This window comes from Heteronotia binoei, chromosome 18 (genome assembly GCF_032191835.1).
Source record: "Heteronotia binoei isolate CCM8104 ecotype False Entrance Well chromosome 18, APGP_CSIRO_Hbin_v1, whole genome shotgun sequence".
In the NCBI taxonomy this organism is placed as follows: domain Eukaryota; kingdom Metazoa; phylum Chordata; class Lepidosauria; order Squamata; family Gekkonidae; genus Heteronotia; species Heteronotia binoei.
Window position 1 is genome coordinate 21,276,842 of NC_083240.1, and position 17,288 is coordinate 21,294,129.

Here is a 17,288-nt window from a genome sequence, read left to right on the forward strand (position 1 = left end):
CAAACCAATCACATTCCCCTGACTCCCGTGTGGGCATGGAAGTGATAGCAACAGGTGACAGACCAATGCCTGGTGCCCTGATCTCCCGCTTGAACTGTGTATCCAATGGGGCACCTGTTACCAAGTTTCAGCGGCGGCGATCTCTGGCATCTCAGTGGAGCCCAGCCATCCCTATGGTGGTGCTGTTGTGATACGTCGCTATAGCGCTATAGCGATCTTAAAAGATGTTAAAAAAAAAAAGCCGGAAGTGTGAGCTACTGCATAAATTAGTGTGCTCTGGGGTCATCCTTCCTGAGCTAAGACAAAAATGTGTGAGCTGGAGGCTAAAAATCTGTGAGCTAGCTCACACTAACTCAGCTTAGAGGGAACACTGTTAGTGACTCGCTAACAGAAAGGGACTGGATGAAAACGCCGGGAAAGGAACTCCTTCACATCAAACACCCCACCACCACCCGTATCACCAGGAACACGGCCCACGAACACCACTCTCCCCATCACCGAAGTCTGGCGCAAGCCGAGCTTGCGAGGAGAGAAAATGCTCACATTTTATTAACTTCAGAGCAGAAAAGGCCCCACGGGACCTCCGCCTAGCTGGCTGTGCCCGACGTCGCGTGCCTCTCTGCCCAAATGCCCATTTACCATTGTGGTAAAAGGCTTGACAGAGAGAAAAAGAGGCAAGTCGCAGGGTTCATGTAATTTTAAACTCAGCTGCGAAAGCTGTCCACCCCAGTCACTTGCAGCTGGTGAGCTGTCACTTCTGGTACCAATTCGCCTCGGGAAAGGGACAGACAAGCAGCAATTATTCCTCGCTGTGCGCCCTGTGTGGGGGAGGCTGCAAAAGGAAGCTGCCGCTGCTTCCCCAAAACCCAACCCTGAGAAAGAATGTTCAGAACCTTTTGCGTGGCTCAGCGGGGCGCAAGCTGCATTTCTACCAATTGAAAGGGCTGCCCTCTGGACACTAACCATGAGGCTCAGGGAAGCGGCCCTCGAGGTTAATGAACACTCTAACGATTCGGATAGGGAAGTGAAAACCTCTGTATCCAGCTACACGGAGCGAAGTGTGGGGAAAGACTAAATATTTTGGCTGGAAATACCTTGGCCGGAGGCAGTATGTCCCCCCCCCCCCCCACCACCACCACCAGCAGATGGAGCCCGGCATGCCCAATTTATATCTGCTGCAACAGCCTGTAGTCCATATTTGTTGACCTGCTAGTGGCACAATAATTCCTCATCTCCTTGTTGGCTTTTAAACATTTCTCCTCCAAATGAGGAACGCCTTGGGTGAAGACTCGTATTGGATTTATACTTCCATAAAGTTATCTAAAGCCTTTCCTTCAACCGGCTCAGCACCTCCTCTGCGGTTTGCTTGTTAGGAACTGTTTGCCTCTGCCTTTCCGACAGCCATGTTGCATCCTGCTCTCTGTTCTGACATGATCTTCAGGCTTCCACTCTTGAGTGCTTGCTTTCGACTCTTTCCCAGTCCTACTGAATGTCTTTAGGGGGGCGGGGATTTTGCAAGATTCTGCAAGATCGCTCTGTGAAGAATAATCAGAAAAACAGAGGGGAGCTAGAGCACATAGGAGGAGTTCCTTGAATTCGGGACTGATGAGAAAGGATCGCTGTCAGGACAGGCCCAGGGAAGATGCGCATGACTCAGGACAGTTCAAGGAAGCCCAGAGTTAGCAGGGTTGCGATTGTCTCAACATCACACCAGACTTGTACTGTGCTTTGTGTTGGGAGCACCTAGTAATTTTTAACATATTCATTCTTGGACATGCCTTTCAGACAAAGGCTGTGGGCATCAAGGAGGGAAACATAAATTTCCCCATCACAGCTTCCCTGAGCGATTTTAGCTTGGAACAAAGAGCATGGGGGAGGCTTCAGCTGAATCACACAAACACCGGCTTAAAAAATTAAGTTTTTAAATAGCCAGGGCTTTTTTTGGAGCAGGAACTCCTTTGCATATTAGGCCACGCACCCCTCATGTAGCCAATCCTCTAAGAGCTTATAGGGCTCTTCCTACAGGGCCTACTGTAAGCTCCAAGAGGACTGGCTACATCAGGGGTGTGTGGCCTAATATGCAAAGGAGTTCCTGCTACAAAAAAAGCACCCTGTAAATAGCTACAAAACTTTGAACCCAGAATTCTCAACATAGGCCAGTTCCACACTAGACCTTTAATCCTGGCTTAGCCCTGTCCCCAAACTGATTTTCTGCATTAGAATCATAGAATCCTAAACTCATAGAGTTCCACCGAGCCACGGCCCCTCCTTGTGGAAAACCATACCCTGAACCATTTCACCCACCAAATGTTTGCCAAAGTGGATCTTGTAGTCATGAAAAACTGCGGCTGGTCCTCAAGACAGCTGTCTCGCTCTCATCCATTCTCTATTCAAACAAGAGGGAGGTTTTGTATCACGTTACTAGATAGCTGCAGATCTCCAATTGCCCCAAACGGTGCCATGAAAGCAGTAGCTTCAATAGAAAGGAAGGGAAGAGAATGAAAAAGAGGGACACCGTGAACTGCTGCTGCTGCCACCGCCGCCGGTTTTTGTGGGATTTTTCCACTGCCGTCAAGAACAGAGCGTTGAACTGGAAAAGTCGGTTTCTTGGGAGACAGTTTTTCTCCACTTGGGGGTAAGCTGCTCTGACCCACATTCTCCGTCTCTCTCATCAAGCTTTAAAAACCTTCTTTAATCCGATGCAGTCCTTAGAAGTCGCTGTGCCTAGCTGCCAGAACAGCAGCGCTTGGATTGCCGCACAGGGCTAAACGGTACTGAGTCAGATTCAGAGCAACTGTGAAGGATTCCATCCCAGGAATATCTTTATTGCTTTGCTCCTGAAGGGTCACAGCTTCAAGATTGCTTAAGTCTCTCTCAAACTGTGCATGGCAAAAATAAATAAGTAACTGAAGGCTCCTTTGACCAAAAAGTAAAGGTAGTCCCCTGTGGAAGCACTGAGCTTCCCTGTGGAAGCACAAATGCAGAACTGCAACAGGCAGCCTCTTGAGTCAATGTCTAGAATGGGGTGGCCAAACTTGCTTAACTAAGAGCCATGTAGAATAAACGTCAGATGTTTGAGAGCCGCAAGACATGAAAGTCAGTGGTAGGTAGGTAGGTAGGTAGGTAGGTAGGTAAGTAGGTAGGTAGGTAGGTAGGTAGGTAGGTAGGAAGGAAGGAAGGAAGGAAGGAAGGAAGGAAGGAAGGAAGGAAGGAAGGAAGGAAGGAAGGAAGGAAGGAAGGAAGGAAGGAAGGAAAATAAATGGGGAGGGAGGGGTGGAAAGAAAGCAACTTGAAATGCATTCTCTAAGCCACCAGTGTTGAGGACTTCAGAAGTCATACAGTATGTGTGGAAGAGCCACAAGTTTGGCCACCTGTGGCCCAGGACTTGCTTTCTCCAGTTGCCCTGGAGTGTATATGTGGGGGATGGGGTGTATATGTAGGGGATGATTCCGCCCTGTCTCTGAACCAAATTTGATTGGGTCACTGCTGCTGATGGAGAAAGGCAGCAGAATTACCCTCAAAGAGCTTCCAGGTCCAGTTACCCAAAAGCTCAACATTAAATCAACAGTTCGTGAATACAAAGGGTCTCTAAGCAATTTGCCAAGATTTGCAAATAAAACCTCTATGCTCAAAGGCAGTGTACCACTGAATATCAAATGCTGGGGATAAAGGGAACCATTGCCTTTATATTCCGGGAGAAGAAAAGAAGATATTGGATTTAGAGCCTGCAATTCACTCTGAATCTCAGACTCTCAGAGTGGCTTACAATCTCCCTTATCTTCCTCCCACACAACAGACACCCTGTGAGATAGGTGGGGCTGAGAGAGCTCTCCCATAAGCTGCCCTTTCAAGGACAACTCCTACAAAAGCTGTGGCTGACCCAAGACCATTCCGGCAGCTTCAAGTGGAGAAGTGGGGAATCAAACCCAGTTCTCCAAAATAAGAGTCCATACGTTTAAGCACTACACCAAACTGGCTCTCTATTGCTGGAAATTGACTCTGTTCCAGTGGGCCAAAAAGATAAGGAACAGGATACCAGCAATGATGGAAGAGATAACTGCAGATGTAGACCATACGCTATGCCACAGGCGGTGGGACTTGGAACCCTGAGGTGAAGCTGACAGTCCCACGTCCTTAACACGGGCAACAAGAATGGCCTTGCTTTCCTTCCGCACTTCTCACAGGATCAGACAGCAGAACTTGGACAGTTAGTTATTAACTTCTCTGTTGCCTTTTCTGGCAATGCTCAAGAGATTTAACGAAGAAAGAGCTCATGCATACATGAACAAAGCCCGACCGAGAATAAAAACAGCGGCACATATGTAAGCTTCTCTGGATCCCTCCGGGGAGAAAAGCAGCCGAGAAATGCTTACATAAATGAATATGAAGATGTCACAAAACTGCTGAATAACAAAGTATTGATTTGGAAACATGCCTATTACACATATATGTTGCCTAAAACTGCCAGAGATGCACCCTTCTGTATAGATCAGCCACGAACTCTCCCTAGAGCAGGGGTGGCCAAACTTGCGTAACGTAAGAGTCATGCAGAATAAACATCAGATGTTTGAAAGCCAGAAGACATGAATGCCAGATGTTTGAGAGGCGGAAGGAAGGAAGGAAGGAAGGAAGGAAGGAAGGAAGGAAGGAAGGAAGGAAGGAAGGAAGGAAGGAAGGAAGGAAGGAAGGAAGGAAACTAGATGGGAGAGAGGAAGGTAGAAAGAAAGCAACTTTAACTTTAAATGCATTCTCCAAGCTGCTGGCTGACTTTACTTGGGTAAGCGATTTAAAGAGACAACTGCCTTCTGCAAGCCAGCTGACAGGGTGGTGGGGGCTTTGAGAGTCACACAATATGTGTGAAAGAGCCACACATGGCTCCCAAGCCTCAGTCTGGCCACCCCTGCCCTAGAGCCTTGAAGCAATAGCAGAAGAAAGCCTTGTTTATGTTCCTTTTAACCTCTCTGGGAGCCCTCTTCTTTGACTTATTCATTTACTTGTTTATTTATATCCTGCTTTTCTCCCCAGAGGGAACCCAAAGCAGCTCATGCCCCTCTCCTACACTTTATCCTCACAACAACTCCGTGAGGGATGTCAACTAAGCGTGTGTGACCAGTCCAAGGTCACCCAGCAAGCTGCTATGGCATGAGTGCAGATTTGTGCCTTCGTTTCCTAGCCTGGCACTGTAACCCCTACACCACGCTGGCCTCTGAGCATGGCCTCCCCACAGATTTCTGGCAATGTATGTGTGTCTTAAGGGGAGGGCCAAGCATTCATGTATAACTGGAAGGTCCTTAACAAGAAACGGTTTTAAAGGTAGAATTCACAGCCACAGGAAGTGGGAGCAGCTACAGTCACAGACTGCTTCAAGAGGCGATTAGATAAACCTGTGGAGCAGAGGTCCATCAGTGGCTACTAGCCAAAAGGTATAGATGGAACATTCTGTCTGCGGCAATGATGCTCTGTAATCTTGGTGCTTGGGGGCGGGGGGTGGGTGGAACAGTGGGATGGCTTCTGGAGTTCTGACCCTGCTGGTAGATCTCCTGATGACATCTGGGTTTGAGCCACTGTGTGACACAGAGTGTTGAACTGGATGGGCCGTTGGCCTGATCCAGCATGGCTTCTCTTGTGTTCTTATGTTCTTAAGATCAAAGGCAGCACCTTGATCTGGGCCCAGAAGCTGGAACTTTGTGTGTCGTGTTATTCTATGGAAGCACAGGGTAGGCGGTGGTGGGGAGAACCAGAATACAATACGGGGTGTGGAATTCAACACCCCGAGAATCTCAGCTTTCCAGTTTGTTTGTTGGGGGGGGGGGGATGTTTCCAACCCTAATGATATGCTGGAAAGCATGTGGGTGATGCCGAGCGAAGCGTTAACAGCACAGAGCAGCAGCTGAACACGATTTCCAGCAGCTGGGGATTCAATGCCCTCCATCGCTCCTAGCTCCTCCCTGGAAGCTGCAAAGCCGTAATAAATTATGCAAAATAAAGAGAAGCGATGGAAAACATGATTAATCTACATCACAATTTATACAGGCGGCAGCAGGGGAGTTTTTCTCAGTGCAGGACTGGGCTTGGGAGGGCATGGAATTTTTGTTGCGTGCAGCATGAAATGCACACAGCTCTGTTGGAAGCCGGGGGCTCTCCCCATCCCCAAGTTTAGCTTTATATGCCTGCGAATCCCGGGAAGAGACAGACCACAGCATTCTAACTCCAGGCAGGGCTTTCTTTGTAGCAAGAACTCCTTTGCATATGAGGCCACACACCCCTGATGTAGCCAATCCTTCTGGAGCTTACAGCAGGCCCTGCACTAAGAGCCCGTTAAGCTCCAGGAGGATTGGCTACATCAGGGTGTGTGGCCTAATATGCAAAGGAGTTCCTGCTACAAAAAAAGCTCTGACACCAGGTATAGTTTTGTCTCATGCTCTTGTACGACAAGGCAGAAATCCAAAGAGCAGAGATGAAGAACAAAAGCTAGATTGCATTTCTGCCCGCTCCAAGTTAGAGTACAGTCAGCCGTGCCCAAGGTGCTGTGTACGGGACGTGAGCGTAGAGATCGGCCCAGCAGTTTCTTGTACTTGAAGTCACGGTTCAGATGTTCCCCCATTCCCACAGTCAGCAGATTAAAGCGCAGCCGAGCTAAGATGCGGCATCTGCAAGGCAAGGACGAAACGCGCCCCCTGCTACCCAAGCTGTGTGACTTGGCTATGTACCTTTTTTAATCTTCTCGTGGAAGTTAATGGCATCCACCGATGCTGTGACTATGTTGGTCTTGCAGTGGCGAGCGGCAACAATTCCAGCTACCTCGTCCATCAGCTTCATCGTGACGCCTGCAAAAAAAAAAAAAAGAGACCAGACAGACAGGTGTTAGTTGGCCAAGTCAACTGTTGCTAGCCGCAGCAAACCTACAGGTGCGATGAAGGAATGCTAAGTCTCATCTCTGCAAGCTATGGGCTATCCATACCACCATCTAGATTTTAGATCTTTAGCACGTTAGCCGTTTTTAAGGCTCTCCTCTGTACTGAAAACTAGAAACTTGCTCTCTCTGGGGCCTACTTGAATCTTGGCTGGTAACCCAATTCAGGGCTGCTGAATGAATTCTGTAATTGACCTGTGCAAGAGCAGAAATTGATACTGCCTGCAGAATTCAACTGCCTGGAAATTGCAGATTAACTTTAAAACCTAGCAAGTTCAGCCCTGACCTAGATAGCCCAGACAATCCCGATCTCGCCAGATCTTGGAAGCTAAGCAGGGCCAACCCTGGCAAGTACTTGGATGGGAGACCTCCAAGGAATACCAGAGACTGAACGCAGAGGCAGGCAATATAAAGCCGCCTCTCTGAAATGTTGGCCAGAAGTTGGCCATGGTTGCCAGGCACGCACGCACGCACACATCCATTCATTCATTCACACACACACACACACACACACACAATTACTAGTCAAAAACAGACAAATAAAACCTCGCCAGTTCCTAGCTGTTAAGACTATAAAAAAAGGCTTGAAAATGCTTGGTGAAATATCAGAAAGGAGGACTTCAATGCCCTTCACCAGCGGTTCACATTTTGGCTCCAATTGGCAACCAGCTGAACTTGCAAACTGCTAGTGTAGGGGTGTCAAACTCATTTGTTATGAGGGCCAGATCTGACATAAAAGCGACTTTGATGGGCTGGACCAGGTGGGTCATAAAATATAATGCCAGGTAGCAGAGTTTAAAGCATACAGGCAAACACAGTTAAAGGGGTTTTTTAAAAACATAAAACATGCTTAAAACATTAGCACTCGTTGGTCCTAAAAGTGCTTTCTTTGTATCTCTCCTGTGCAATCCAGGGAACCGGGTAAAGCTCTGTCTCTTTCTTTCATTCCCCAGAGGTCCAGGAGGGGGAGGAGCCTCAGTCAATAGAAGGAAGAGAGGCTTGGCTCAGTAGATCTGCTGTGCAGTTGAGAGAGCATGGCAAAGCAAGCTATCCCTCCCCCTTCCTCCCCGAGGAGTCAGCCATTGGAGAAAGCAGAGGCTTTGCTCTTTAGCTCCTGTGTGACTGAGCAAGCCTGGCAAAGCAAGCTGTGATGCAGAAGGAAGCAAGAGAGAAGGAGGAGAAGGAAGCAGATGACAGCCAGTCGCTCGGGGGCCTGATTCAGCCCCTAGGCAGCATGTTTGACACCCCTGTGCTAGAGTGTGACATCGAAGACAAGTTGGGGAAGGGGGCAGAATCATTTCAGCCTCTAATGTTAAATTAAGCCCTGTAGTTCCTAAGCAGCAAGAAGTCTCATTGTGTTCTGAGCATTCCCAAGCCTTCACCCTTGCTGGATTCAAAGGCCCAGGTACTGTTGATCGGGCAGGTGCTTTTATGGACACTGGTACTTGATCCCTTCCTCTGCAAAATTTGCAAACTGTCAATAACACCTCTGGGCTGCAACACTCTTTCACCGACATTGTTCTACATGCTACATTTACTCCACCATGTTGGCAAGTCAACTGCGTGAGTGACAAAAGCATCAAACCACATAGCCTCTCCCTGAAATAACTTTTCCCTGGCGATTAAATTCAACCAGGGCTTGCCCTGCCATCCACCTTGAAACTTATACAACAGACCATTCCCCTTTGCATACATGGAGGGGGAGACAGTGCCGGATTAAACCCTGTGGAGGCCCCTAGGCAGTCAAAATCCTGGCGGCCCCCTTGCAAATTATCTCAGAGTTGGAGCACCTGCCCCACTGCCTGTGCCCCTGCTGCAGCCTGCAGGCACTTTCCCAAAAGCCCCTTTGACAAAACTGTAGGGCAGAAAGAGGCAAATTTGGTGACGCCAGCAGCAGCTGCACCAGGAAAGCTGGGCAAAGAGTGGCTCAGTTGCTGGCTGCACATGGAGGCTGGGAGGGCTGCAAGCAGGGGGGAAACTGGGGGAGGGGAGCCAGCCCAGGGTCCCTAAAGGCATGGGGGCCCATAGGCCAGTGCCTACTTGGCCTAATTGCTCATCCAGCCCTGGGGGGTGAATCTTTCCATCCCCACTGAGTTGCCCCACACATCTAAGCTCAGGAGATTGAACAAGTTGGGCTTCAGGTTAGGGACTGCACCATCCCTGCGGGTTTAAGCCCTGGTGCATCAGCCCTTGGAGCGCCAAAACCTGTCCCGAGCGGCCCGTGACCGACTTCGAGAAAAGACTGTATCTTAACTACAAAACTGCTGGATTTGACAACTTAAGGCAGTCATTAAGCTTTCAAAGAAAGCATCGGTGGTTTTAACAAGAGCATTAACGGCAATCAAATATTAAGGCTGTGGGAAATGGGATTTTTTTTTTAGTACAGTGTCTGATCAAAGGCAACTTGCATTCATTCTCCAGGCTTCAATCGCTGCTTTCTGCAAGGTTGCGGAACATGAAAGGAACTCTCCCCTCCCTTCCCTCCCCAATTCAGCTGCGAACCCTGCTACTCAATTCAGGCAAGGCAAGTATTGCAGGGCAAGCAGAACATTCATCACTGCAGGTAGGACAGCTTGGAATGGGGGGGGGGGGGGAGAAGGAGAGGGGAGCGAAGCGCCGGCAAAAGGAGGAGGAGGAACTTTGCCCGAGAGGCAGAGCTGGCATTCCATCAGCGTTCCTCCTCCCTTTGTGACAGATTTCCTGGCAGTTCGAAGCCCGTGTCATGGTAGTCTGTTGACAGAAACAAAATGATTACCAGGGAAAGATGCAATGCTTGTCATTTCGGTGCTACAGCTCAGATTTCAAGAGTGGGGAGGGAAGACAGAATTATCTGGATGGGCAATGATGACCCGAAGTCACTACCAAATGGGACAGTGTGATTCCCACCCACCCACCCTCAATCAGAGGGGAAAAGGGAGCTTAGATGCACATGTCTTGCTGGTTCTTAGCCTTTTGCTTTGACGTTCGGCAGGAGCATTATGCCTTCTCCTAAGAAGATACGCTCTTTCCCTCCCCTCTCCCTGACAGCCCTCAGGAATGAAACTCTGGTGTTGGCAGCTCACACAGCGTCCATGTAAGAGCATAAGAGAAGCCACACTGGATCAGACCAGGGGTGGCCAAACTGAGGCTCGGGAGCCACATGTGGCTCTTTCACACACATCGTGTGGCTCTCGAAGCCCCCACCACCCCATCAGCCAGCTTGGAAAAGGCATTTCTTTCTTTAAATCACTTCTCCAAGCCAGCTGGTGGCTTGGAGAATTCATTCAAAGTTAAAAGTTGCTTTCTTTCTACCAGTCTCTTCTTCCTTCATTTATTTTCCTGCCTTCCACGCGGCTCTCAAGCATCTGACGTTCATGTCTTGTGGCTCTCAAACATCTGGTGTATATTCTATGTGGCTCTAACCTTAAGATGAAGAAGATGAAGATATTGGATTTATATCCCACCCTCCACTCCGAAGAGTCTCAGAGCGGCTCACAATCTCCTTTATCTTCCTCCCCCACAACAGACACCCTGTGAGGTGAGTGGGGCTGAGAGAGCTCTCACAGCAGCTGCCCTTTCAAGGACGAGCTCTGCCAGAGCTATGGCTGACCCAAGGCCATGCTAGCAAGTGCAAGTGGAGGAGTGGGGAATCAAACCCGGTTCTCCCAGATAGGAGTCCGCACACTTAACCACTACACCAAATTGGCTCTCCTAAGCTTAAGCAAGTTTGGCCACCCCTGGATCAGACCAATGGCCCATCCAGTCCAATGCTCTGTGTCTCGCAGTGGTCCAAACCCAAGTGCCATTAGGAGGTCCACCAGCAGGATTAGGACTCCAGAAGCCCTCCCGCTGTTGCCCACCCCCCCAAGCACCAATAATGCAGAACATCACTGACTGCCCCAGACATAGTGCTCCCTCTATACCTTGCGCCTAATAGCCACTGATAGAGTTCTGCTCCATATGTTTATAAAGTTCATCCACGAGAGGCCTTCTCTTGCCAGAGAAACAGGCAAGGGAACAGCGTGGACTACAGTGTCTGTCAGGACTCTGTATACTTGAGATGTGCCAAGTAATGTGTACCAAATCCCCTTCTGGCCTGCCCTCTGAATGCACCGGACAGCCTCCAGGCAAGCAGAAATCTAGCCCCACAGGAAGAAAGCTTCTGCTCCCCTCTTTGTTTGCAACGCTCGTTTTCGACTTGCAGGGAGTTTTTAATACAGAGAACGCTCCAGAATTGTGGCCCTCCCCCCTTGCAGTCAGTCCAAAGAGATACAAGTCCAGTTTACCCGCAGCATTAAACCGCCTTGCCCCCACACATCTGCATATAATCAAGGCCCTGGTCACTGCAGAGACAGGCTGAGCTACTTCTCGGAGAGGGAAACTGACATTCTAGGAACTGGGAACAGCAAAATCAGAAGGCGCAAAGAGGGGCCTTCAGCTGTTAGGCTTCCACGGTGAGAAAAGGGTCCGAAGAAGAGGATGCTAAGGAGGCAGCCAAGGTGCAGAGGGCCACAGCAGAAGCCGGGGTTCAGCGTGATGTAGAGCATCAGAGCCAAGATGAACAGAGCGGGGTGACATGACCACAGGGTCACCTCCCCATCTCCCCTCTCCCAAGACCCATGCGGTGGGCATCAGGGGCTTATCCTTACACACCATATGTGCCACCGAATAAACCGTCTCTAGGTTTAGCGGTAAGATGTCTGTCGAATTCGGTTTATTATACCACATCGCTTTCGGCGTATTCCGTCGAGATCCAGCCCCGCTTGGCCTGAAGCAGGGCAGCGTCGCAAGCTTCTACTGACAGAATAGCTAACAGTTACTAAAAATACCCTGGCAAGCTCACGCTCACAAAAACCGTGACTTCCTTTCTAGCTCCTTTTGCTGCTTTTAAAGCAACAGGGTCGGGTGGGGGGAGCTACATTTCTCCCCCTTCCCAACATGCAAGACCTTGTGTCATGACATCACCACCCATCGGATAAAGCATGAAGGTCACATGACCACAGTGCATGCTTCCTCCCAACATGGGGCAAACAATTTTCTGCATTATGGGAAAATGTTATTGTCTTCCTTTAAACCCTGAAGTTCTCCCTAACAGAGACCCCAATCGGCTTAACGTCCATTCTGCTTGCCACCCTTTCATCCTCACAACCACCCTGTGAGGTAGGCTAGGCTGAGAGCACGTGACTGGCCCAAAGTCACCATCAAGCCTCCATGGCAGATGGGGGGGGGGGGTTTGAAAAAAAAGAGAACAGATTGGATTTATACCCCATCTTTCACTTGGGAGTCTCATAGCAGCTCACAATTTCCTCTCCCTTCCCTTCCCCACAAAGACACCGTGTGAGGTAGGTGGAGCTGAGAGACCTCTGACAGAAACTGCTCTGGACAGCAACAGCTCTGTGAGAACTTGTGACTGACTGGACGAGTGGGGGGACGGGGTAATCAAACCCGGTTCTCCTAGATAAGAACCTGGACTCTTAACCAATACACCAAACTGGCTCTGAACCTGGGTGCCCCACATGCTAGTCCAACGCTCAATCACTACACCACAATGACTCTAAGGGTCATACAGAGTTACTGTCTGTAATTCAGAGAAAGAGTCTCTCTGTTTGGCATGCAGAAGGCCCCAGGTTCAGTCCTCAGTATCTCCAGTTAAAAGGAGCAGGTAGTAGGAGATGTGCAAGGCAGTTTGCCAGTTTGAGTAGAAAAGAACAGACCTCGATGAACTGATGATCTGCACTGCACCACAAAAGACCTTGAAAACCAACAGGGCAGGCCTGAATTCCAGGCATCCAGATTTGCACCTGCCATGTGGGCTGGAAAAAGAACAAAATGGTTTAAGAGGATGGCACCTCTTGTGTCACTGCAGCAGAGAACCCATCAGGGCAGAGGCCCTGCAAACTTTTTAGAGCCATGTGGATCATGCAGCCCATAATGGTTCTTCTCCTGGGGTGTTTTCGCACTCACGTTTTACTGGCGCCACGACCCTCCTGACGCCGGCGAATCTGCATGGATTTCGCACCAGAAGCGCCGGCGCACCCAGAAGCGCCGGCTACTTCCGTCGCTAAGCCAGCGCAAACGTTTTCCTGCATCTTTGCGATTTGCGTTTGCGCTGGCTTAGCGACGGAAGTAGCCGGCGCTTCTGGGTGCGCCGGCGCTTCTGGTGCGAAATCCATGCAGATTCGCCGGCGTCAGGAGGGTCATGGCGCCAGTAAAACGTGAGTGCGAAAACGGCCCTGGTCTTCTCCAGGAAGCCTGCATGGACCTTCCTTGAAGCACAAAGGACCTCTTTGTCCTCTGGTACAATGGTTAAGTGCACAGACTCTTATCTGGGAGAGCCGGGTTTGATTCCCCACTCCTCCCCTTGCAGCTGCTGGAATGGCCTTGGGTCAGCTATAGCTTCTGGCAGAGGTTGTCCTTGAAAGAGCAGCTTCTGGAAGAGCCCTCTCAGCCCCACCTACTTCACAGGGTGTCTGTTGTGGGGGGAGGATATAGGAGATTGTAAGCCGCTCTGAGTCTCTGATTCAGAGAGAAGGGCGGGGTATAAATCTGCAGTCTTCTTCTTATCCATGGGTGCAAACATATACACAGGTTTCCCACCCCATGACTCATCCACCAGTCACCCATTTCACAGAAGGCCAGTCAGCAGCCAGAGGCCCTCCACAAGGACACCCAGCTTTAAGTGCAGCACCTGCAGCCTTCCCCTGTCCTCCCAATTTCCATCTATTTCCGCACCCCCCCCCCCGAGGGTTTGCAGACACCTCGTCTGATAGACAATTCTGGCTGCCACCCAAAGATGAAGGATAATTACCAAGACGTTTCTCGGTAATTCTGTGCTCAGTATCAGAAAATGAGATTTGTCATTTTGCAGATGACAACCAAATTGTAGGATATCCATTTGCCAGGAAAGTGACTTCAGGATAGGTTCCCCCCCGCCCTTCCTTTCTGTTAATTTGACGGAACAAAGGAAAAAGGCAGAGGGTTTTTGTCTGTCTGTTCGTGTGAAAGCACAGAGGACAGTAAGCTGCAAGTTGTTTTGTGTGTTTGGAAACAAAATAATGAACGGGGGGGGCGGGGGGAGCTGCAAAAGTTTGCCCATGTGCAAAACCCCCTCTGCAAAAAAAAAAAAAAAGGGAAAAAAGGGTACCTCATGGACCAGCCTAAGAACATAAGAGAAGCCATGTTGGATCAGGCCAATGGCCCATCCAGTCCAACATTCTGTGTCACACAGTGGCCAAAAAACTGAGGTGCCATCAGGAGGTCCATCAGTGGGGCCAACAACAGGCAATTTTTATTACAGGATTAATTCAATGCATTTTGAACAATCTTCTGGCACTTATCCCAAAGGTGTGCGCTTGTGCTTCTCACCCTGAAGTTCTTCCTCCCATCTCTCCTTTTTAGGATTTGCACCAATGCACAACAAAGTATGGGCCAGGTCTTGCTTTCTTGCACACATCTTCTGCAAACGACTGACTGCACTCCAGAGATTAGATTCCAAGAGAGGACAGGGACCTCACCTATCCCGGCCTCACACAGGCACAGGTAACGATTTCCCAGTTATGAACACTTCCTACTTGACACCTCTGCCATCATCACTGGGAGCCCTGCGCGAGGCTTTAATTATTATTTCTTTACTTAAAAGCCGCTTTGCTTTGCAAAAAAAAGAAGAAAAAAGTCCAAAGTGGCTTTCAGCACTGATAGCAACGGACTGCAAGCAAGTGCGGCAGCTTCCGTTGGTCCAGGTCTCCGATCTGTGTTAGAAGAGATGTTTTGCCAGTCAATCAACCCTGGATTTGCACTCTACAAGGAGCTACACACGCACACGCACACACAAGCCCAGAGTGCAAGCAAACAATTTCCTCCTAACCGACTCGGGAGGAGAAATCTCTGAGTGCTCCTCTCTTCTCGCCTGCTGCTCCGTTATTGCTAGCCTGTCAGTAACAAATGAAATCACATTAACCCCGATTTACACAGGCGGGACTTAAAATGTGGCATCCATTTCCACCCCCCTGCTAACGTGCAATGGCCAATTAATCACACCACCCAGGGGAACGGCTGGCCCTGCATGTATCACAAGAGCAATGAGGAGCTGGTTAGGAAATGGCAGCCTGGGGGGGGGGGAGCCGGGGACGTGAAGCCTGCCACAGTGTGAATGCTGGACTGTAGTTAATTTAACAAAGATACCCCCCACCACCCTTCCCGGTCCCTTTTTGGGGGAAATTGGGATCAGATCTCACACCCGGGATGCTGTGACGATAAAGCACATTTGCATTGCGCCTGTGTTAGAGGTAAGTGGGGTGAGGGGCTATAGCGCAGCAGAAAAGCCTCCGCTTGCATGCAGAAGGTTCCAGGTTCAATCCCTGGCATCACCAGTTAAAAGGACCAGGTAGGAGGTGATGTGAGAGGCTTCTGCCTCGGACTGTGGAGAGCCAATGCCAGTCTTGAGTAGACTAGACTGACCTTGATGGACCGATGCTCTGATTCAGCCCCAGGCAGCTTCATGGGTGCATGTGTGAGTGGGGCTTCAAGGGAGTGCCCCCCTCTGAGAATTGCTATGGCAAGACAGAAGCACAGGTTAGATCAAGCCACCTTTCCCCATTGAACTTGACCAAGTTCTCCTCATCCCATTTGGCTGTTATATGAGTAGATTCCTGATCCTCAGCATAGCCTTTTCAGGCAGTCCAAAGGGACCCTCTCTTACACCAAGAGAGCCAGTTTGGTGTAGTGGTTAAGTGTGCGGACTCTTATCTTGGAGAACTGGGTTTGATTCCCCACTGCTCCACTTGTACCTGCTGGCATGGCCTTGGGTCAGCCACAGCTCTTGCAGGAGTTGTCCTTGAAAGGGCAGCTTCTGTGAGAGCCCTCTCAGCCCCATCCACCTCACAGGGTGTCTGTTGTGGGGGGAGAAGATATAGGAGATTGTGAGCCGCTCTGATTCAGAGAGAAGGGCGGGGTATAAACCTGCAGTCTTCTTTGTCTTCTCCTTCTCCTCCACCACCACCAAAAGAAAAAGATTTGCAGCCCAAATGGGTTTCACAGAGCACAGGCAGGCACATAAGGGGAAATGCTGTGCACCAGGCACTAGATTACACATGAATCGACAAAATGAATCATTTTGTATAGGATATCTGATAAAGCTTCCTTGCTCCAAGGCACGACCCTGTGCAGCAGACCAGGCAAGTGGCTGTTTACAAGCCTGTATTGCAGCCGATTAAGTAAGCTTGATACGGAACTCTTATCGCTCTAGTGGTGGGGATAGGGCAGGCAAACACACAAGCCTTTATCTTACGGACTTGTAACATGCATGCATCACTTCCCCATTATTTAATGCACAAAGTAGTTAACAGCACAGACGCCAAACGCAAGCCACTAAAACTGCCACACCCCACGCCAAAGCAACCTCTTTTCAACAAGCCAGTTCCACGGTTAGCAGCTGAGAGTCCCCACTTTTCAGCCTTCGATTGTTCAGACAAGTGCTTCGAGAGGGAGGAAGAGTGTTAGCAGGACGATTCCGACCGTGGCCATAACGCTGCCACCAAAAGGCTTCCATTTGAATGCATGGCTTGATACCAGCGAAGGGCCCCTGTTTCTCCAAAGAGCTTTTAATTACATGGGCCTAGATAACCGAGGAGCTACTTGATAATGAGGAGTTCCTATAGCAACCACTCCTTTCCACCAGCACCACTGGAGTCCCCGGTTCATCTGCCTGCAAGTAGAGCATTTCACTTTCTAAAAATTTTTTTTTTTAAAAAAAGGATCTTCTTGTTTATCCAGGTTGCTTGACAGCTCGACTGTTTCATCTGTCATTGTGTACAGGAAGTCTCAGCTGGCAGGGAGCCTTGGAGCTGGTCTCACGAGCTGCGGCTGCTCCCTTACTTTGCTCCACCCACCCCTGTACAACTGGGAACAGCTTAAGAATGTAGAAGAAGAAGAAGACGAAGAAGATTTATACCCCGCTCTTCTCTCTGAATCAGAGACTGAGTGGCTTACAATCTCCTTTATTTCCTCCCCCCACAACAGACACCCTCTTGAGATAGGTGAGGCTGAGAGGGCTCTCACAGCAGCTGCCCTTTCAAGGGCAACCTCTGCCAGAGCTATGGCTGACCCAAGGCCATTCCAGGAGATGAAAGCGGAAAAGTGGGGAATCAAACCCGGATCTCCCAGATAAGAGTCTGCACACTTAACCACTACACCAACTGGCATTGGAAGAGCCCTATTGGACCAGACAGCAGTCCATCTAGACCAGAATCCTGCCACACAGAGTGGCCATCCAGTTACTCTGGATGGCCAATGACACGGCAAAGAGGTCAAGACCTTCCCCCGGTGTTGCCTCCTGGCTCTGGGGTTCAGACGTTTAGTGTCTCTGAAATTGGAGGTTCCCCACAGCCACTGATAGTCT

General features: G+C 49.7%; 1 protein-coding gene across 3 annotated transcripts in view; it reads right to left on the reverse strand.

Moving 5' to 3' along the window:
• ACOT7 (acyl-CoA thioesterase 7) overlaps positions 1 to 17,288 on the reverse strand; it is an 84,845-nt gene that overhangs the window by 18,802 nt on the left and 48,755 nt on the right. For all 3 annotated transcript variants that reach the window (XM_060259042.1, XM_060259041.1, XM_060259043.1), the window contains one exon: positions 6,711 to 6,827. In XM_060259042.1, coding sequence (XP_060115025.1) covers positions 6,711 to 6,827 — 117 coding nt within the window. The remainder of the gene's footprint in view (positions 1 to 6,710; positions 6,828 to 17,288) is intronic.